The sequence below is a fragment of the Pseudonaja textilis genome, chromosome 5 (genome assembly GCF_049901715.1).
Source record: "Pseudonaja textilis isolate UNSWEBS1 chromosome 5, rPseTex1.2, whole genome shotgun sequence".
Classification (NCBI taxonomy): Eukaryota; Metazoa; Chordata; class Lepidosauria; order Squamata; family Elapidae; genus Pseudonaja; species Pseudonaja textilis.
The window spans coordinates 61,575,676-61,598,381 of NC_141994.1; the positions used below are offsets into that span (position 1 = coordinate 61,575,676).

The 22,706-nt window shown below is 34.5% G+C and overlaps 1 protein-coding gene and 1 long non-coding RNA gene across 13 annotated transcripts in view; one reads left to right on the forward strand and one right to left on the reverse strand.

The window, feature by feature from the left end:
* The window catches only part of CACNA1C (calcium voltage-gated channel subunit alpha1 C), a 424,790-nt gene extending 414,348 nt beyond the window's left edge, over positions 1 to 10,442 (forward strand). For all 10 annotated transcript variants that reach the window (XM_087935069.1, XM_087935074.1, XM_087935071.1 and 7 more), the window contains 4 exons: positions 584 to 687; positions 1,946 to 2,049; positions 5,274 to 5,594; positions 7,124 to 10,442. In XM_087935069.1, the coding sequence (XP_087791195.1) occupies positions 584 to 687; positions 1,946 to 2,049; positions 5,274 to 5,594; positions 7,124 to 7,420 (826 nt within the window). In that variant the 3' untranslated portion in view covers positions 7,421 to 10,442. The remainder of the gene's footprint in view (positions 1 to 583; positions 688 to 1,945; positions 2,050 to 5,273; positions 5,595 to 7,123) is intronic.
* Positions 1 to 22,600, reverse strand: part of LOC148125668 (uncharacterized) — a 99,544-nt gene extending 76,944 nt beyond the window's left edge. Inside the window, exons 1-3 of one of the 3 annotated variants that reach the window (XR_015743919.1) lie at positions 22,485 to 22,599; positions 21,451 to 21,510; positions 1,796 to 1,974 (exon numbers count right to left, since the gene is read on the reverse strand). This is a non-coding gene — a long non-coding RNA (uncharacterized LOC148125668). Of the gene's footprint in view, positions 1 to 1,795; positions 1,975 to 21,450; positions 21,511 to 22,484 lie in introns of those variants that run through there. The other 2 variants (XR_015743917.1, XR_015743918.1) reach the window with 2 other exon arrangements.
* Positions 22,601 to 22,706: the final 106 nt, after the last annotated feature.

Consider the following 22,706-nt stretch of genomic DNA (forward strand, 5'->3'; position numbering starts at 1 on the left):
CTTCCTGCAAAGGCTCGTGTCATTTTGCTCCTCCTTTATGTCTTATGGGAGAGGCCAATCATCTCCAAGCCTTACTCCTGAGTCACTGCTTTTGTCTTAACTGTTCTTGCCTTCTGGCAGGTCTGCGCAAGCACACACTTGGAACAGGCTCCCACTGTTCCTCTGCCTTGCTGATGTCAGCTTCTGGAGGCTCCAGAGTCAGCACATAACTCTCAGATGGCCCTGCCCCCATCTCTGTATTGGACTCAGATCCCTCGTCTGAGCCCTCCCCAGATTCCAGGACTGGTCCATATTCCACCCCAGTGTCTGACTTTGCTGCCAGCTCCTCAGGCCACCGGTGGACCACAACAAATATCATTCTCAAATATTTCATCATTCCATTGTGATACGAGTAATAGCTTGGTATGTGGAACAGAACTGAGAGGCAAAATCTGCAGATTTGAAGATTAGACTACTAACCCTACATTGTATAGTTTGACAACCTAATTAAATCTGATAGAAGAGGCTGTGTTCCTCTTTCAGAACTGTACAACATGTTGGCTAATTCGTATATTTTGGAAAAACATGACATTTTTAATTACAGGTTATCATACCAAGATGATGAACACAGACAGTTAACTCTCCCAGAGAGCAAAGAAGACATCCAGCCATCTCCAAAGATTGGATTTCTACATTCCTCATCACTAAGTAATACTGTTGACATTGTAAAAATTGTGCAATCTATTAAAAATCTATCATTTCTTGAAAACATGAAATAGATTACACAGCTGATACATATTTTCATGGCTTTCAGCTATTAGCTGCCAGAATGTTGGAATGTACTGAAATTCTGTCAATTTATCCTGGATCACAAACATTATTCGACTACTTGAGAACTGCTATTGAATTAAAACTTGCAATTCAGATAGGTTAACCCTTGTTCTCAAATAAACAAATATTGTGTCTTCATTGTATATCTTCAAACTATAAAACATATACATTACAGGGAAATCCTGTAAAATGAGAGTTCCTATCTAGATTATTTTTGACATTCATATTTTGCAGATAATACACATTTTTTTTAAAAAAAGCAAAATGCTCTGCTATGTAGGTTTCTACTTATAGTCCAGATTTATTATCCCAATGAGAAATAGACCACATAAATATATACAATGTTTAATTAAGAACTGTGTAAACCCAAATTGTGTGTTTGTCAGCTTAACATAAAAGCCCAATAGCTGAGGGGGAAATTCCTAATCTTTTCTATGCCTTTGATTTTCTTCTGCAAATGCCATCTCTCACACACACACACACAGAACTATTTTGCCTCAACTCACGTTTATTTAAGAGAATTGGGCTAAAAATATCAACAGAAGCCTTAACTGTAGAATATGGCAATACCCTTTTAGTTGAAAAGTTCTTACTGTAAGTAACAGAGTCCTATCAGTGATACAAGGGAAGAATGATATTTCAACATAAGATCATAATTGAGCCCAGGATTATAGTCATAAGTCTAGTCATAAGCTGGTTGTTAAGTAGATCACAGTGTGATAGTGCACCAATTTTACTATGTTTTTGCAGTGGTCAATAAGCAAACACTATGGTTATTAAACAAACCCCATGGCCATTAAACAAACCCAGTGGCCATTTTTTGCCAGCAACTAGGAGTCAATGCTGATTTCAGTCACAAGACGCAGGACACTGCAAACAGTCATAAATGAAGGCTAGTTGTCAAGCATCCAAAGTGCAATCAGATGACCGTGGGGGGAAGCAGCCATCAGAATTCTGAAATTATATAATAGCTCTGTGGAGGTCCATTGTAATTTCAAACAGTTGCTTAAGTGACTAGTTGTAAGTCAAAGGTTACCTGTATTTAGTACCCATGTCTGCTTCATAGGTTAATGCTCTTTTCAGTGATTATGCAGTTGGACTAATCTGTTTTCATACTGTGCAATTGGCTTTCTAGGTCGAAGAGCATCCTTTCATCTGGAGTGTCTAAAGAGACAGAAAAATCAGACTGCAGGTGTTCCCCAGAAAACAATATTACCTTTGCGTCTAGTACATCACCAGGTGAGTATTTGCATCTAGAAACAGCTATTTTTTGAATCATATTGCATTTAAAAAATAAGGTACACAATCTGATCTTTTGATTATAAGTGGTATGGTTAATTTTCTGACCTGAATGTATGTATTTAATAAGATATATGTATCTAATGTTCAAAGTATACATCTAATAAAAAGTTTATTAGTGAAAGTAACATCAAATTAATATTATAAATAATAAGCTATCTGCTTAAAATATCACTACTGAATTCTGTTCTATAGAATTGGAAAAGTGATTGAAGACTGTGGGTAAGATCTTCCTTTATATTTGATGACTTATTTTCCTAAAGCAAATTCCCAATAGCACAAGAGATATAAAAAATTGAAAACAAACAAAATATTATGGTATCAACTGCATGTGATGAAATGGACTGTAGCTACAAACACCCATGCCATAATATATTTGTTTCTTGATAAGTACTGTAAGAGTCTTAAAGATGTCATTTCTTAATACAACAGATTTAACTGAATCACTTATCTAAAAAATGTTACCCACCTGGAAGACTGAGATGTTTTCAGAGACAAAGTTTACTATAGCTCATGAAGAAAAATATAAAGAGTGTTTATTGCATGAAACCCAAATCAGGGTTTGGATAGGATTTTGCACAGTGAAGAGGGGGAAAAAAGAAAAAGTCTGCTTTTGAAGTGATAATTTTCTCTTCCAGCTACCAAATCTGATAACACAGTATTTTAATACTTAAATACAACCTTTCGCAGAATTTACAGATTGACCTTCTTGTAACAGATTGAGTGGCATAAGATGGGATGTCATTAACAATGTCCAGGGGAAATCTTTATCTATTCATTTTTTTTAAGCTAAAGATAGACTATTAGATATTTGGAACCCAGTAGCCATCAAAGCTTTTTGGAGGCTAAACTCCAGCCCAACTGCTATATTGCTCCATTAACACAGCACTATTTCAAGCAGATCTGATCAAAGTTGAAGCCTAAGTCTGATTTTTATTAATCAACTATTGGTTTAAAAACTAAACTACCTTCCAGTGAGTTTTTCACTTCTCACATTACTAGATAATAATTATTGATGCAGAAATGCAATATCTCATATGGCTATCATCTTATATGGGCAAATTTTATGCTGCAATTTTCACTCTATATTTACTTTATATTGGCCAGAGAATATAATAAAATCATGGAATTGGATAATTTAAAATAGGGCATGATGTTACAATGTCTTAAAACAATGCAATGAGAAATATTTGTTATAATAATCTGTCACAGAAATCATGGTGATTATCTACATATCATGTGGAGGTGCTAGTTTATCCAAACACAACTTCCCAGCAAGCACACTAGAGCTTCAGATGAATGGTACTTTTCTCTATTCCCAAAACAATGATAGAATCACTCCTACATATAAAGTATATGTAAATTATCTTAAAATCCATTAAACTGTCCATCAAATTCTAAATGCCATTATGCTATACACAAGAATGATGAGAACCATGTATTATCTTTGTTCAATTAGCAAGTTTCAACTTACAAATAGGTGAAGAGCAGACATTCATTTTTTGTTAAAGTTTCGTAATAGAATAGAATAGAATAGAATAGAATAGAATAGAATAGAATAGAATAGAATAGAATAGAATAGAATTCTTTATTGGCCAAGTGTCATTGGACACACAAGGAATTTGTTTTGGTGCAAATGCTCTCTGTGTTCTTAAAAAGAAAAAATATTCATGAAGAATCATAAGTATAACACTTAATAGTAGTCAAAGGGTACAAATAAGCAATCAAATCATACTAGGAAACATAATAGTAAGTGTTTGAATCAAGTCAAATTATACTAGTAAACAATTTAAAAAATCATAAGAATACAAGCAACAAAGTTACATTCATGCAGTCATAAGTGGAAGGAGATGGGTGAAAGGAAGGATGAGTAGATAATTAGTAATAGTAATGCATATTTAGTAAGTAGTTTGACAGTGTTAAGGAAATTATTTGTTTAGCAGAGTGATGGTGTTCAGAAAAAAACTATTCTTGTGTCTGGTTGTTCTGGTGTGCAGTGCTCTATAACGTCATTTTGAACGTAGAAGTTGAAACAGTTTATGTCTAGGATGTGTGTTGTCCGTAAATATTTTCACAGCCCTATTTTTGACTCGAGCATTATACAGGTCCTCAATTGAAGTCAGGTTGGTAGCAATAGTTTTTTCTGTTGTTCTAACTTTCCGTTGAAGTCTGTGTCTGTCTTGTTGGGTTGCAGAGCCAAACCAGAGTTACAGAGGTGCAGATGACAGACCCAATCATTCCTTTGTAGAACTGTATCAGCAGCTCCTTGGGCTGTTTGAGCTTTCTCAGTTGGTGCAGAAAGAACATTCTTTGTTGTGCTTTTTTGATGACATTTTTGATATTAGGTGTCCATTTTAGGTCTTGAGATATGATAGAACCTAGAAATTTGAAGGTCTCTACTGTTGATACTGTGTTGTCTAGTATTGTAAGAAGTGGCAGTATGGAAGGATTTCTCCTAAAGTCTACCACCATTTCTATGGTTTTGAGTGAGTTCAGTTCCAGATTGTTCCAGTCGCACCAAGAGGCAACTGGTAAAACCTCCCATCTGTATGCGGATTCGTGGTTGTCTCGAATGAGACCAATCAGAGTGGTATCATCTGAAACTTCAGTAGTTTAATGGATGGATGGTTTGAGATGCAGTCATATGTATATAGGGAGAAGTGAAGTGGGGAAAGCACACAGCCTTGGGGGTGGGGGGACTGTGCTAATTGTACAGGAATCAGATGCGATTCTGCCTAGCTTCACCTGCTGCTTCCTGTTTGTTAGGAAGTTTATGATCCACTTACAAGTGTGTTAGGGTACCGCTAGATGGTTTAGTTTAGTTAGACGAATGTCTAGAATGATGGTATTGAATGCTGAACTAAAATCTACAAAGAGAACCCTTGAATAGGTATTTGGAGATTCAAGGTGTTGTAGAATGTAGTGCAGAACCATATTAACAGTATCATCTGTTGATCTATTTGATCCATGTTCTAGTTTTCTATAAGATTGAGGACATTGTCAGTATGAAATACAGACCAGCAGATTAAAGGAATATCATTATCCAACTATAGCCAGCTTCCAAGTTAAGGTGAACTTTTTTCAAAAATATTTGGTTCATTTCCCCCCTTGTTCTGAATCACCATATTGCTGACATACTAATTTATCATGTTCTCTGTCTACAGGCACTAGCAGCTGCAGGTCGGAGTCCTCTTCGAAGTATTCATTCATCAATTAGATCTTCTCGACCCTATTCCACACACTCTGCAACACATTGTACACAAGACTGGCCACAGCAACATGATAAAGGATTGTGGCCTGATGAGGCGGAATCCAATGAGAAACTCAATAATAGCTTCCCATCAATATATTGCAGCTCCTCATATTGTGATAGCACCAGCTCTAGCAGCACCCGAAAGGCCAGGCCAGTCTCCCTTATAGTTCCCAGTCAGACAAGAGTGTGTGGCAGGCAATTCCACGGTAGTGCCAACAGCCTTGTTGAAGCGGTAAGTTGATGTCAGTTATAGTTGTAAACTTAAGAGCAAGCTCCCACATGTGAATTTTAAGATAAGCACTAATAAATCATTATACACGTGCACACACATAAATATATATGATGAAAATATAAACAAACAGTAAGATGTACTTAACTAATTATTCCTTAAGTTGGTAACTTTAATAAGCTTCTTATCAAACATGCATGCTGCCTGACCCACAAAGATTCTGGGCAACTGACTGATCAACCAAAGAAATTACAATAAGATAATAAAAGATAAAAGTTGACAAACCTGAAGACCAAATGGAAAGAAGAGGTCTCATTCTCCCTCATTAACGCCCTGGATAAGCAAAAGCACAGTAGTGCTACTACAGAGAAGGCATGCTTTTGTGGTCCTGGGAGATGGTATTGTTTAATCAAAGGAACACAGAGCACGCTAAGTCTGCAAGATCGAAGTAGCCAGATAGATAGGACTACAGCCATAGTTGGAACTCATACTTTCAATGTATCTGGAGAAAACTCATTTCAGGAAGGCAAGATTCTTAGTCCCATTCATCAGGTAGAAGAGGGGTCTTCAAACTTGACAGCTCTAAGACTTGTGGACTTCAACTCCCAGAATTCCTCTTCTAGTCATGTTAGCTCAGGAATTCTCGGAGTTGAAGTCCACAAGTGATTTGCGAAGTTTGAAGACCCTTTAGCTAGAAACTTCAGTTTTTACCTGATATTTTTTCCTAATAGCATTAATAAATATATGGAAAGAAATAATTCAGTACAGACAGAATGCTTGCCAATAGAAATGGACTGGCCCAAGGTAAATAATTAATGTGATTAAAATATTTTAACTTTTGTCAGTTAAAACTAAATCTCCAATACACACCAGTCTAGTTGGATGACTTAGAACCAGTCAGTTAACCACTGCACTTTTACTATAGCCAGATTTCTTGGTGTTACATTAGTTTACAATGTGAAAAAAAATTATTCTTCTCAGTCCCTGCTATAAAAATTGGCAAACAAAACAAAACATATAACTTCTAACAACACGAGGGATTTTTTTAAAACCTAGCAAGTGGAATAAAGTGATGTCTTCATTGTTATCATCTCATTCAAACAATTTCTGACCTCAGTTCCAGAAGTCCCCACTCTTCAAAGAATTTTTGGAAGAGGAATGGGCTTCAGAACAAAGGCAATATAACTGCCAAGGTTTTTCACTAATTATTTTTTCAATTTTATTAAGTTTCAAAGAGAGAAAAAATACGCTAGCAGAAAAGTAAAATAGATTGCATCTTGCATCTCCACTTTCATAGCCACATATCCAGTATCTGACAATTAAAGACAGGGATTCAATTGTGATTTTTATATAAAACAATTTCACTGGACTTTTTTGAATTTGCAGTTATAAATTCATCTCCCTAAATTTTATTTATCAAGTGTTTTGTATTTTGTTTTCTTTCACTGATTTCTTTGATCCTTGCTATAACAGTGATATTAATACTGATATCTACTTTTGTTCCTTGTTTTTGATGTCCTGGATTATGAAAGGTCTTGATTTCGGAAGGACTGGTGCAGTTTGCTCAAGATCCAAAGTTCATTGAGGTTACCACCCAAGAACTAGCTGATGCCTGTGACTTGACAATAGAAGAGATGGAGAATGCTGCGGACAACATTCTCAATGGTAACAGCAAACCAAGCCCCAATGGCAACCTCTTGCCTTTTGTTAACTGCAGGGACCCAGGGCAGGACTGTATGGGCGAAGAAGCAGAAGCAGCCCAAAACCCAGATTCTAGGAAAAGTCAAGAGGAATCTAAGGATACCAGGATTTATATCAGCAACCTGTAGTTGCTGAAGCTGAAAGTGATGCTGTTTTTTTAATTTGTTTCAATGTTCCTAATGGGTTTGTTTCAGAAGTGCCTCACTGTTCTCGTGACCAGGAGTAACCAGAACAGCATTCTTCATTTATTTCTGTCGGGAAGAATTGCAGAGTTGGGTGGTGTAAAAGAGTTTTTCAGGAGTGAATATAGAACCCCAGCATGTGTCCATGAAGGAAGAATCAGGAGAAGTAAAAGGCAGTGTGTCAGCTCCCTTCTTTTTTCAGTCCCTGCACAAGGAACAACAGCTGCTTCCTGAATGTGAAGGAAAACCTCAACTTCCTGTGGATGGCCGTAGCCAAAAGGACACTGTATCAAGCGGGTGTCTTTCAATTCTGCTTGTACAAAAAGGAATCATTTTGCACATGTTCTGTATGAGCCTCACTGTCTCCATAAAGCCAAGACCCTTCTGATCTACAAGTGGAATAGACTTCTGCAACAGATCCCACACGTTGCTGGGGAGAAGGAAGCAGAAGTTGCAAGATAGGAGATGCAGGTGGCAATATTGCAGATGTTTCTTGATGGAAATGCAGAGACTCCCAGGCAGTCTTCTCTGCCAATCAATCAGAGCTCAGGCAGTCATCTCTGCCAAATTGAGTTCAAGACAGTTAGCTGTGCCAATGGCTCCAAGAGCATGAAGCCAGCTCTGTCAAAAGGAGTTCAGGCAACCCGCCCATTTCTAAGAGAGGTGGTGATGGGCTTATGTAGATCTTTGTTCTTGCTATTTAATATTTTCTTGAGAGCATGTTCCAATTTTTATTTTTGGATATTTTATTTTATTGTATTTTATTTTTAAGGGAGAGGGATGGAGTGTTTACAGAGTTTGTAATCACCTGCCTTTTTGTTTTTCACCTTCACAAATGTTTAACATTGATTTATTTTTTTGTTTTTGTTTTCCTCCACTGACATTTGGTAGAAGCTAATGATATTAGAAGTTTTGCCAATCATAATGTATACCAGACTTTGTAATTTTATTTGAAGTAATGAAAATTTCCTTTTTTGTTGTTGTTTTATAATTTAAAGATAGTAGGCAATGCACTTGATATAATCTTGCACATATGAATGATTGATTTGGATTCTTTATAGTACTAGGTATATTTGCAATGTGTGAACGAATGAGCAGGACTGGGTGAATGAGTGAGCAAGTGAATACACAACTGAAAGTGTGCAACTGATACAGTTCTCCATTTCCTGGTTACAATTGAAGGAGAGCTTTATCTGGGGTGATTTGAGTGCAAAAATAAATCACTGTCTCTGCTTTTGAAAGGGGAATCAGTAACTCTTTGCATTTTCTGTTCCACAAGATATGCAAAAACAATGCAATAATATTAAATTTGAATAAAATGTGTGAATTGTGCTGGCATTAAAACTGTATAGAAAAACAAAACAAGGGGATTAAAAACAAACAAAAACAACCAAGTGAGAAGGAGTTATATTTCAATATATTCCGTGTGATGTTTTATTGCATTGATAATGTTTCTGTTGAAGAAACCGTAATACTTGAATTCAGGTCAGTTTCAGTATTTTTCAACTATTTTTTTAAACTGAATAGCAATTGTGCCAAGCAAATATAATGAATTAAGTTTGTTTAAGGGAAAAAATAACAATTCTTGTATATTTTGCTGCATGTAAAGTAAATCATTTCGTATTTGGAGTGTGCCAAGCTTTACCTTTGAACTTTAAGTGCTTTTCTACGTGGTTGGGGGAAAGGGTATACTATTTTTTTCATTTTTTAATTTGTATAATGAACAAAGTGTACCTAGTGCTAAGTAATTATCCTGCAATCCACTGACAGGTTGAACATTAACTGGTTTTGCATATCTTGTGTTCATTTTCCTTATTCTGCACTTTCTTAAATATGCATGATAACGAATTGGGAAGACTATCTTGCATTTTGAAACTATGGATTCTTATCCAGCTTTCTTCTTTTGCATAGTTTCTCTCAGTGATTCTCCTAATTAAAAGGTGAATAATTCCATATGCTAGGATAATCAAATATATCCAATCCTGTAAACTGAGCTGGCATCAGCAACCTGGGACGGGAATATCTTCTTTTTATTATATGCTGCAAATATTACAGTGATTACTGTTATGACATCAAATAATGATTGTCAGGAGTTGGTTGAATAATTTCTATAAATTCAGTAGGACATAGTGTACCTTTAACCAAATTTGTACAAGTAGAGAAGCTTCACTTGTGTACTTCAGGAGACCAGTTAAATATTTTTCATGGTAAAATAAAAGAGAAAGAAACAGATTAAAGAAAATAAATAAGAATGTAACAGTTATTGTAACACATAGCCAATTTGAAACAGGAGAAAGATGCACAACTATAAAATGAAGAATAACATAACAGTAACATTGCCAAGAAGTATTTAGAGATTGTGATTAAAAGTCTGGTATGTCAGAAATCTCATAATGAATAAATAAGACAAGAATTTTATATTTTATTATATTAACTGATTAAAAACATAGAATGTAATTATTTTCCAGAACTGAATTTACAAGTCCTTAATGAATAAGGAAAATTCATAAAATTATAAAGAACAAATATGGAAATATACGATATGGAATGTTGACCCTTTTCAAATATTTAAAAACAGATGACGGTTGCTTCTGTAGCCTCAGTTCACTTATTCATACATGCAGCAATGTAGTACTTGGAAATGTTTGAACATATCTATTACAACCTACCTCCTGATCATAAGGAAAGCATTTTGGCATAATTCAACATGAACCACTTCTTTGAGAATAAGTAGAATAATTTGAGTAGTTGATTAATATAATTATATGCTGCTCAGGATTAAAACTATAGACATAGTTTGCAAACCCTTCTGCAGGCCCACGTGCTCAATATAATGCTTTATAACACACAGGTCTCAAAAGGAGAGGGGATACATGCATCATGTTTATTAACTGATGGGGAAAATATACATAAATCACAGGTCAAAGCCAATTTGATGTAAATATTTCAAATAAAGTTTCTAACAGAACCAACTTTCCTTCACAGAAGATAGATGAGTAGTTTTTGGAGATTGGATAGGAAATGTTATTTTCAGGAAACCAAGGTCAGTGGCTATCCTACATGTAGGAATTCAACCTGTGAATAATCTCTGATTCTCTGAATACTGAAATTCAGATTTCTTCCAAATCAAGTAAAATCTACTTTAATAATGCTGTTTAGAGTACTGTTTATATAGCATATACAGGCCCCTTCAGAATTATAAAGCTGAATATTTAAATCATTATTTATAACCTTTGGTTAATGCAGGCATCCAAATTAAACTGTTTCAGAAAAAGTGATTTCTAATTATCTACTGGAACACATCCAAAGAAACAACCATCTCTCTGGGTAGTTAGTTTCATCATCAAACAGCATTTAATATTCCTACCAAAATTTATTTTGAATCTGTCTTCCTATAGCTTAAATCTATTATATCATCTGTTGCACTCTGGAATGAGAAAACTGATCCTGACTTTTATGTGGTGTTCATTCAGGTATTTGGAGAGTGCTATTATATCCCTATTAAGTTGTTTTTCCCCCCTAAAGCCATTCATAGGCCTCCACCAATCTTTCTGAGTCACCCTATACAATATTTTATTCCAATCTGAAGGAACTACTGTTGAGTATCATGTTCAAGACAGTTCTATATCCATTCATATGCCATCCAGCCTATACTTAAGCCTATACAAACTTTGACAAATGTTTGTTGCAATCAAAATATATTATTCTCACTAATCTGACATATTTATTTTACCATTTGTTTCTAGGTGATAGTACATTCAGAAGTGTGAAAGCATATCAGTTTACTGAGATTTCTTTTAAATTCCAGTCTTTCAAAAAATATCCTACAATAAATAATTTTAGATACTTAGCATCATTATTTGTCATACTACACATCTGTTTCTATCTTCACAGTACAAAACTAATTTTTTCTACTATATTAAAGTAGTAGAATCTGAACATTCCTTATTCTGTTCTGCAATGTAACTATTCTTTTTCTTTAGGTAATTATACTCCATTATTCAAAGCCAAACAAATCCCACCTTTACTATGAACATAATAGTCATAAATTCAGCTGTTGAAAGTTTCAAAAGCCCTGCAAAATGTTTTTAAATATCCAAAACATTTATAATTATTAATAAACAAATCTTGCTCACTAAAATTTTTGTGCATGTTAATCACAAAACATAAAATAGCTTCCCTGAAATTAGAAATTGGTTCTCAGTCAATAAATATACTGCCTATAAGACAGTAGATACAAAATCTGCCCAAGTATTGAATTTCTTCTTTCCTTCCTTTCTTCATCAGCTTCGTATTCTAGGAAATGCCTACAGAACTTCTACATATATTAAAGCATATTATGCCACAATATTTTATTCCAGTTTTATTTATTTAGTCTTTCCCTTGATATCATGGGGGGGGTGTAGTTCATATCATCATTTTGATCACTAGGCTGCAGTGCCTTGTAGTACATTCAGAAGTACTTTTAAGTACAATCGTGCTAATTGTAATTTTGACCTTGGGTAAAGAAATTGCAAAAGCACATGTTCTTGTGGGATTTAAATTGCTGACTTTTGGCCATAATAAAGAATTCCCCAAGCACCCACTAACTGAGATAATTCATTTATTGTTAAACCATAGTAGATGAAACATCACAAAGTAAAAAAAAAAGTAAAAAGTTCACATTACCTAAAACTCAAAGATACATTACATTGTGCAGAATATGAACAGTGTGAACCTCAAGACCAAATGCCATGAATCTACAGTATGGCTTATTCCCATAGAATCATACTGTAAGTATAGAAAGATTAATGTTTCCATACAAATTTATTTCAGATTATCATGAACTTTTCCCAAATTTTCTGGGGCTTTTAATATTGCATTGATAACATATTTTTAAAAAATCCTCTGTTGCTACTCAGAAATCTCAGAAACGGCTTAAAGTTTTTCACCAGAATTAGTTCACATTAATTGGTTGATCAATTGTATAAGCACTCAATTAGCAAGAAATCATAATACATACACATATTCTGACACATATACACAGTAGTCCTAAAATGTATGCTAACCCTCAATACAAATATAACAAATTCTGATGAACAAGGAATAAGATTAAAAACAACTAGTTGAATTATTTTATTTCACCAGCTGTGAAAAGGGTTAAATATGCAATTACAAAATTATTACTTGTGATAACTTTATCTCTTTACCGATGTCAAGATGTTTTCAGGTCAAGCTCTGCTACGCATGACTTACATTGATACACACATATTTTTATATGATAAACAAGTGGTTTGCTAATGCCTTCTTTCAAGATTTTTTTTTTAACTTCCCAGTAATACTTCCAAGGTTTCCCTCCTTAGCTTCCTAGATCAGTGAAAGTCAGCTAGGTGCTGCCAGGATCTTTTATTTATAAGATTAAAATCCACAGGTAGCATAGTATCAGTGTAACTGGTCATATATGGTGCTATTTCCTTATCTCCTGTGGTATATAAGTATCTTTTGCCCAATCTTTGCAAATGCCAAACTGCTTGGTTACTTATTTAATTGGTACAAGAATTAAATTGTGACATTGCACATTCAGGTAAAACATAGCTGCAGTAAGTGATGGCATAAGTAATGACTATTGAACAGTCCCAACTCTATACAAAAAGAAGCATGTTCTACAGCTGATAGTAAAGAATATGTCATTTATGAATTGATCAAAAGGAATAATTTCTGTTCTGATCAAGTAGTATATAAAGTAATCTACCATATTTATATCACCAATTTCTGCATATTTGCTAACATGTTTTGAGACTTTATATATTTAACAGTTATTCTAAAAGGCTCTTATCTGAAATATTCATTTGTGTACATTCTCTAAGCCTCATATGAATATACATAATAATTTTTATGCAAGTTACAGTCAAAATAAGTGGTAACTTTCCAAAAGCCTAGGGAAGACCATTAATAAACACTTTATGTAAGGTACGGTGCTTATTTTGTGCTTATGTAAAAGAAAAGATCTATGAGTGCTCAAAGATCTGAAAAGGAATAATATTTAGGGTAAGTTATTTTGCCATGATTATGCATTTGGGATATTAGTTACATCTCCAATTAAAGAAGAAAAATTCAATACTCAGCTTGGTAGCAGTACTTGCTTCATTTCTGAAAACTATCAATACTTATGAACACTAATATATTAGTCCCAATTTGCACCCTTTCAGATGTTGATCAGTAAAAACAAAAGTATATCCTGTATCTAAGTGAGAAATTGGTGGATAAAAGGGAAGCGTTTGCTGGTGCCAGCACATTTTGCTGGTGGGTAGTTGACAGTTCAGCTCACATGGCTGTAACCTAGAAAGAGAGAAACTTCAAATGGGTATGAGCAAAGAGCTACTGCCTCCTTTAAGCGGGGCAGAGTTTGGGGCACAGTAGAAAAAAGATTTGACTTCGTAACATGTTCTCTTTTCCCTTTGTATTGAGCTTATATGCTGGATACAATCATTGCACTGCAGCTGGAAGCTTTACAGAATCTAAAGACTGGGCTGTTTCTTAGAAGGGAAAATGCAAGCATCACTCTTGAGTTTGTCTACTTGTGCAACAACTAAAGACATTGATTGCAAATACCAAGATTTCCATCTTTCCCAGCCAGCTTGGTAATTCCATCAAATCAATTATTTTGGATCTATTTTTCTTTTTCTTCCTTCTTCTGTATAATTTAAATGATGGGAGGGAACAGGGATTAATAATCCAAAGCAGGAGTTCCCTTAGCCCCAGAATTTCTCTGCATCGTCTACCTCTTCAGGTGAACACACATGATGAAGAAGTTTCTGATTATGATGATGCAGATACTGCTGCTACTGCAAGGGATCCAATCTGCTTTATTAAACAAACTCCCACTGTCTGAGGAAGCAGCCAAAGGAGCACTATGTACAGGATTGCATCTATTCTGGTTTGTTTTCTATCCCTGGCCCCATATCATTGATGACTATGAAGACAACAACAACAAAAAAGGGCAAATGCATTTTTTTACATTTCTTGATAATTTTCAAAGCAATGTATCATTGCTTTCTTTAAATTGATGCCAATATAACAACTGTATGGGTCTCAGCCAGCCTCCTGTGTCTTTTTCTGACTTAAGAGTTTGAGAGCTTTCTATGAAAAATTCATATTTATATACAAATATAATTTGACAACCCAGAAGAAACCTTTAGGCAATACAAACTCCACTAGCTGATCAGAGTTACTGAGATAAATTGAAGTTTCTTAGATACTTAAAAAAACAACACACACTATCCTATAAAGCCCTCATATATGAACCACATTCTACACTGCTTTCTATATATGTCAAAACATTACAATATGCATGTGTATACATATATACACACCCAGAATAAGATTTTTCATTAAAGAAAAATTGTGGAACAGTTGTGGACCTGAACAACTGAGCCTATTACACATGAATGTCTTTACATCTTACAATTAAAATAAAATTTTACAATGTCTAGAACAGGGGTGTCAAACTCACATTGTCACAGAAGCATCACATGACATATCAGGACTTTTTTTCCCTTCCCTAAATTGGTCAGGGGCAGGGCCAACAAGTGACGCATCCAGCCTGAGGGCCGTGAGTTTGATACCCCTGGTCTAGAAAACAGATTATAGTTTAATATTTATATAGGTCTTCAAAATTCTCTTGCAGAAAAAGATGAGATGCTAACAGAAATGTATATAGGGAATTGTTACAAGAATAGAGAACATTAACCATTGACTAATAGGCATTGCAAGCCAAGGTAACCAAAGGTATTTATTGCATGAAGGGATGTAACATTATAATCAGAATTATATTTCTGGAAGTTACCTCTATTATTATTTGTTCAACAGAAATCAGGAAATGCAAGTGGCGTGGAGAGATCTGGAATCAAAAATATATTGGTGCTGCTATTATGACTGCTGACTGCCAACTGTCAGCAGTTTGAGTCTCATCCGCTCAAAGTTGAGACTCAGCCTTCTATCCTTCCGAGGTCGGTAAAATCAGGAGCCAAATTGTTGGGAGCAATATGCTGACTCTGTAAACTGCTTAGAGAGGCCCGTAAAGCACTATGAAATGGTGTCTAAGTGCTATTGCTAAGTGCTATAATGAAACAATGTTCTGGATTAAATTAGGGTTTCAAAATATAGTACATAAGGTTACTGAATATCTTACAATTTCCTAACCCCAAATTGACTGAATATAGTCACCTTTAATTCGGAATGGAAAAGAAATTTAGCCACATTTTATGTATTGATACATGTTACAAGTATGAAATATGATAAAAATGAAGAGTTCATGAACATTTATGAAATTGAATCAGATTCCCTTCCTCCTCTGAAATGACTGCTGCAGACACAGAAATGCGGAAGGGACAATGATAATGTAACTTTAACACAATAATACAAAAAGGCAGATATTTTTTCAGAGAAACTGGATCCAGGTTTAGCATATACTACAGGGACTACAGCACACAGTATGTCTTTACATGCAGCTTATCCTGTACCGTATCAAATAGTGCAAGTTAATGAATAACTCACCTCTGAAAAATCAGACCTGATTCTGAGTACAATAATATTGACAAGATGTGTAATAGGTGTAATAGCACACCCCCAATATGAGAACCAAAAAATGGAGAATTTATTTAAAAACAAACGCTATTTCTTTTTTTATATTCACCATTCAGGCTGTTCCATCCCTTTAAGGTACTCTAATTCAGGATTTTAGCTAAGCAATTCCTCCAAGCAGAGCATTCCAGTTTCCATTATCAATGTTTTCAAAATATTTCAAAATTCTGTCATAGTTCTGTCATTCTAAACTCCATGCTCCTAAACCTACCACTTTTCATGTGGCTGCTCTTGACAGCAATGAAATTATACTTTTAACATCTGAATCTTAAAGTTTTTCATGGCTGCTAAGGCCCGTTACTCAATGTCATTGTTATCGATCATCTGAGCTGTATTAGCAATTGATATTAGAAAGGAGTCTAATATCACTAATGCCATTTTGAAATGGTTTTGTTGTCCGAAAATAGGGCAACCACTAGATTCAGCAAACAAAATTGTCAAATTCTTTGCTCACATCTAGCAGCCATCAGATGTCTGGTAAATTTCAGATTTCATTAGATCTTGTCCTATCAGAAAACTTTCTCTCCCAAACTCTTAACTAATGACTATTAATGCTATTGGTATGAATCTATTAATTTATTGAATTCCCCTTGCTACTTTGAATGAAACATGAAAATCTAGATAAAATAAATTATTTATTATGCCAGAAATGCATTTAGTTTAATTATTCAAAAATAATCTTCCTAAATGGCTTACAAACTTAAATCCCTATTTTAAAATGAAAATAGTTACATTTTTGAAGATAATAAAATAAATAACAAATCTGCTTTTTATATGTATTTGGCTCAGTTACTTATTAAGAAGAAAATTTAGATCAGTAATCTGTAATTTCAGAACAGACAAGCCATTCCCTCTTATTAAAAACAAAACACCTATTGAGTTTTAGGATTCTTGCGGATCTTAATCAAGAAAAAAAAGTAAAAAGACCAAGCTGAGAAAAAGAAGAAAGCAGCATGTAAATATCTGAATTATAACAAAGCAACCTCTGTCCCTTTGAGACCCTGGCATATGCTTTCCAATACTGCTTTTCCCTTTTCTACCCACTTAACTTCTGCTCACAGCAAACAACCTATATTATTTCTGTGCTTCTGGTGACAATTTATTTCGGACAGGCATTTCACAGTTACAGGAGCTAAATACAGAATCCTATAACCCAGAAAATCTATTGAAGAACTGTCTAGGACTCTAGGATATTTATTTATATATTTATTTGCTTGCCTACTTGTTAATTATACTGAGCACATATGTGCTATGGACCAAAGCTGCAGATGAACAAATCTCACGTTTACATTTTTCAATGACTAGAGAAGATTTATCATCTTACATCATTGCTGACTGATAAATAAAGAGGAAAAAATCCTCCTGTTACATTTTCTGAGAACTTTTACATAAATTGTTCCCAGGCAAACTAGTTAGCTACAACTGCTATTGTTGTACTGCAGCTAGAAACAACTTCCATAAAATATTTAGGTGGGAAAGCAAAAACCAAAGCTGCCCATTTCCTCTGTATGTGTAGCTGAATGTGTGTGGTTGACCAAGATACAAAATAGGTTCTCTTCTCCCATAACTTTGTTAAGCATACTTGACAATGAAAGCCTATAAACCATTCCAGAATTTTTGGAAAAGGACAGAAAAAAGATCTGTTTGTTGTCTTACAGATCCCTAAAAGTGGAGCAGTGGGCTGAGGCTATGGAGAACAGTGAAAAAAAGCATAGTGGTTACTTCTCTGAATGATTAAAAGGCGGCCAAATAGAAATTTGCTCTTGTTCTCTTGATGATTTGATGAACTGCTTCTTCTCTCCCTGGGCATGCAAAATTAAACACATATTTTTCTGACTTTATTCATTACAGTTTAATTATGTTCCTTCAAGAAACTCAAGAAGATGTGTGTGATCATATTCTTAAATATAATTAAGTTGCTTTCATTTTCCTTATTTGCCTTAATTTCCTATCTCTTCTCTGGACATATTTCCAATATAATACCTGTGCAATTCAAAATGTTTATGACTTAGTATATTTGCACTGGTTTAACCAGAATCAAAGGCTTAAAAACAACAAGCACAATACAAAATAGATGTCAGCTTTCTTTTCAGTGTATATACCATGAATCTATTCCAACAAAATCCTCATATTACATTAAACATATTACATTAACTAGACTAATAATGTGGTCTTCTATTTTAGGACAATTTGAAGTTCTTGACCCATTATTGATAACCCATTGTTATCAATAAGCTATTGTTTTGTAAATTTCTGTCAATAGGGGCAAGTTGATAAAACAACATTTATTTTATTAATCTTCTATATTACAAATACATTAGAATTAGAATAACTGAATTCTTCCAATTAGTTGCTATAACATTACTGGATAAAGGTGTCTTACAAGGCCTGTACATCTAAAAAAGAAAAAAAATCCCGAATCTTTCATTATGAATTTGAGATTCATACATAAATAAGGCATATTATAACCTCACATACCCAGAGCTTCCATATCAGCATTCTTCCATAAAATAAACATGCTGCATGTCTCTACCAATAGATATTTTAATATTTATAATACTATCTCTATGTCAAAGATGCCTCTATTGCAGATATGTTTGATTATCTCAAAGTGTCTGGATGATGAGGCTACCTTGTGCCTTTCTTCAATATGTATGTATAGAGAATGGGAAGATTTATTCCTAAATAAATGTAATTTAGAAAGATGAGGATTTTTGAAATAACCATTTATGTAATTTTACTTTAAAAACTACATAATGTAGGGTATTATGCCTATAGATCACTGTCTCTGATTTCAGCTTAGCACAGTACAGGGAGAGCCATATTTATCCTTATCCCATTAAGCTAAGAGGGTTGATCCTGAAAAAAAATATTAGCCATCTTTTCTAATTTCATTGTAAGGTAGGCTGGAGAATAATTTTGAAGTCTGCCTTTCTGACCATCAGTTATAAATATTTATTTACATGATACAGCCTTTTGCATATACATTTTTTCTAAGTGTCTGGATTTGTGAATTAACTGGATTCTCAAAATGTAAGTCAGTTAAGAGATATATGTCTATTTCACATTTCCCTTTTTACTAACCTGAAATGCTCATGCTATTTTAGAGATGTGCCCAGGTATACCTGTTTACCACACCTAAGGTTTCAAAATTTTGAAGAACTTAACTGAAATCAAGAAGGCTGCACTGCCCTTGTAAAATAAAACTGTATACTTTGTAACCATGCAATCCTGCCATAGGTTAAAAACAGAAAGTCTCACCCTCTTTTAAAATATTTTAAATAAACAGAATTAATTGTTCAGAAGTGAGCCAGTGTGAGACAAATGTATATATCTGTACGACTGCATTTTTATTTAAGGAATTATGTTATTTTAAAAATTATTAATAAATTTTTAACTATGTCATTATTGGTTTATCCTAACTGTTTCTAAATATAATCCTTCCTCTTGGAATCTACTGCCATCTGAGCAATTTGCCTGATATTGTCATCTATTTATAAATGTATTCATCCCAGTCTTATCTATAATAGCCCCATCAATGCAAAATGCAACAGAATCAGTCTTAATTTGCTACCACCAAAAATGTAGTTATTGCAGGTAAAGGGCAGTTCAACAGTCACAACAGAGGACAGTAACAACTGCATAATACTCAAGATCAGAAAAATACATTATCTAATCACATACACACACACACACACAGAGAGAGAGAGAGAGATTATTACGAGCAATGAAAAAATTGAAATAAATCAGAATCAGACATGAAAACTCTTCAAGATTTAACAAAACTATTTCCCATAGTTTTCTATTAAAATGCTAAGGGTTAAATTTAAAAACTGAACCAAAAAACCTCCACTAGGCAACTATCTTCCCTGTTGTACAGAATAGCTATACTGTACTGCAAGAAAATATGCTCAGTTGTACATTCCTGTTTATATAAACACTTTAGGGATTTTAACATATGGAACATATCATGTGCCCATCAAAATACCTACAATTCTAAATGCTGCTCACTACATTAACAGAAAAGTATGTGAAAGATGCAAGATATTATAAGAATATAAAACTGAAAGGGGCAGGAAAAAATTAAAATTCAATAGTATTTATCTTTAAACAGATGAATCATACACACATAATTTGAAAAGAGCTATAATGAATTAAGTTACAAGAAGCCAGACCATGATTTGATTATTGAAAAAAAAAATCCTAAGAGCAAAAAAACAATAGAGAAAATGCCCACTTCTAACTCTATATTTATAAAGGATATGAAATTTATTTTGATATTACTTTGATAATTATTGCACAAGAAATAGTCCTACCTATATATTCCAATATTTTAAGATATATTTAAAGTATGTGAATATTCTATTAATAATTTGAGAACCCAATAAAAACAGACTTAAATTTTATCTAGTAAATCTGAATCAGTTCTTGTTCTAGATTAGTTAAACGTCTGGATTTAACATTCTTATCTGTAGCATTGTAAGAAACCCAATCCTATGTGGTTTTGTTGTGTTTCCAAATACATTTTATCATGATTTAAAATCATTAATGTATATATTCTGTGTTGGTCATTGAGGTATGTAAGGTATCAATCAGTATTGGACTTCTTTCAATTTGCCACATAAGTACTTAGTTAGATCAAGACTAAAGGCCTATTTCAGCTAGCATCTGTTTCCATATTGACCGATCAGCTGTCTATGAAGATCATAACCAGTAAGGTATCAGCACAAGTGTTTCTTTGATTGCCTAGCAATTTGTATGGTGAGACACAATGCCAGACAATAAAAGTAATACATAGCCATTATATATAATAGTTATTGATAAATGTAAATTCAATGAATATATGGAATCTGTTCTGAAACCATTTAGCTTGGCAAGGATTGACATGAAAATCATAATTTAACTATATGTTCTAAGAAAGGTAAGTCCTTATCTGTCCAATTCTGCTTCATTGATTAACTGGATAATCATGGATTGTACTTTTATATCAGGAGGCAAAAAAAACTTTTCCATTGTCTTTCTACCATGCATAATTTTATATATTTCTATTGTGCCTTGCCTTAATATTTTTCTTACTTAAAAACTCCTGTTACAAATACATAAAACTGTAAAAGACACTAGCACTGTATAGACAACTAGCTGATTATAAAAAGCTCTGCAAAGAGACAATCTCTATGTTTGTTCTGAATAATTTACTTCGATACCTGAAGTGGCATATATCCATCATAACTGATACTGGAGATATTACACAATCATGAATACTGAATGCTGGACACCAAAAATGATAGCCTCCATGAAATGCAAATGTGACCTGCAACTCATGAAAGATTATGCCTGTTAATAAAATAACTTACCACACTGATCTTTTACAGAAAAAGGCAAAACTGGAAGAGGGCCTTGAAGGAAAAAAAAGGCTGAAATAAAAAGGAAAAACATTGTTCCCCACAGCTTCACAACTGGAATTTCCAAAAGAAAGATAAATCTTAATAAAATAAAGGAGATAATGTCTGTTTTAAGAGGGCAGGGAACATTTTCTGTGGAAAAGACTATATATTCTAGTCAGAATTTGCTTCAGACCGTTTTTCTTTTTATACCCATTTGTGTGTTCAGGCACACCTGCTGCTGCTGGTTAATTCTCTGTACACAAAATAGCACTGTGAAAGTACACTGTGGTGTGTGTACTTTTAGCCCATTATTTAGGCTGATTTGGAAGATGTTTTGGTAACTTATGCAATAAATCACCTTGTCCTCTCTCACAGGACAAAGCATTCATTTGTAGCGGACTAACCTTATCTTTCCGTAAGCATTACTGTCCCTAATGCATTTTCTTTAGTACTTCCAGGGGCTTTCTTCTATAGGTTCTTTTTAAAGGTTTACTTCTTTCTGAGGAAATTGGGCTTGTTTCAGTTGTTTTCCAATTCAGCTCTCTGTATCTTTTTTAGCTTTTGAACTCCAGAAGGACTGGGGGGGGGGGGGGTCTGTCAGGCATCAGGGCTAGCAAAAGGTTTCTTCCCCAAACCCCAAAAACTTTAACCTTATACTGTCTATTGACCTTACCCCTTTCCTAAGAGGTCTGCAGGGGGCGTGCATAAGCGCACCAATCGTGCCTATGGTCCCTGTCCTATGGTTTCTTTTATTTTTCTTATATGTATCCATGTATTCATAAACTATGTTTTTACTTATACCTATTATCTAGTAAGCAATTGAGAAACCAAATAAATAAATAAATAAATAAAGGAAGGCGAGGAGGCGGTGGAGTCTGGGCGTGAAGAAAGGAAGGCTTAAGATTCCCCGACCTTCCACAGCAAAAATATAAATATCAAAGCAGCAACCCAATATTGATAATAATATCTGTCAAACCCTCCCAACCTATCCCCAGAATACGCACTGGCATCGACGCCCTTCGAAAAGCTAACCGGTACACTCACACTCGAGCTAACTAACGGCCGCCGCTCGCCCCCCTCCCCCCGGTTTCCTCAGCTTGTCTCCGCACCGTCGGTCCAGAAGAAGCGGAGGGCCGCCCACCTTTTCCTGCAAGCCCTGCCCACACACACCTCCTCGCCTCAAGATAACGCGCGTCCGCCGCCCCCTCACCGAGAAGGCCCTCCTT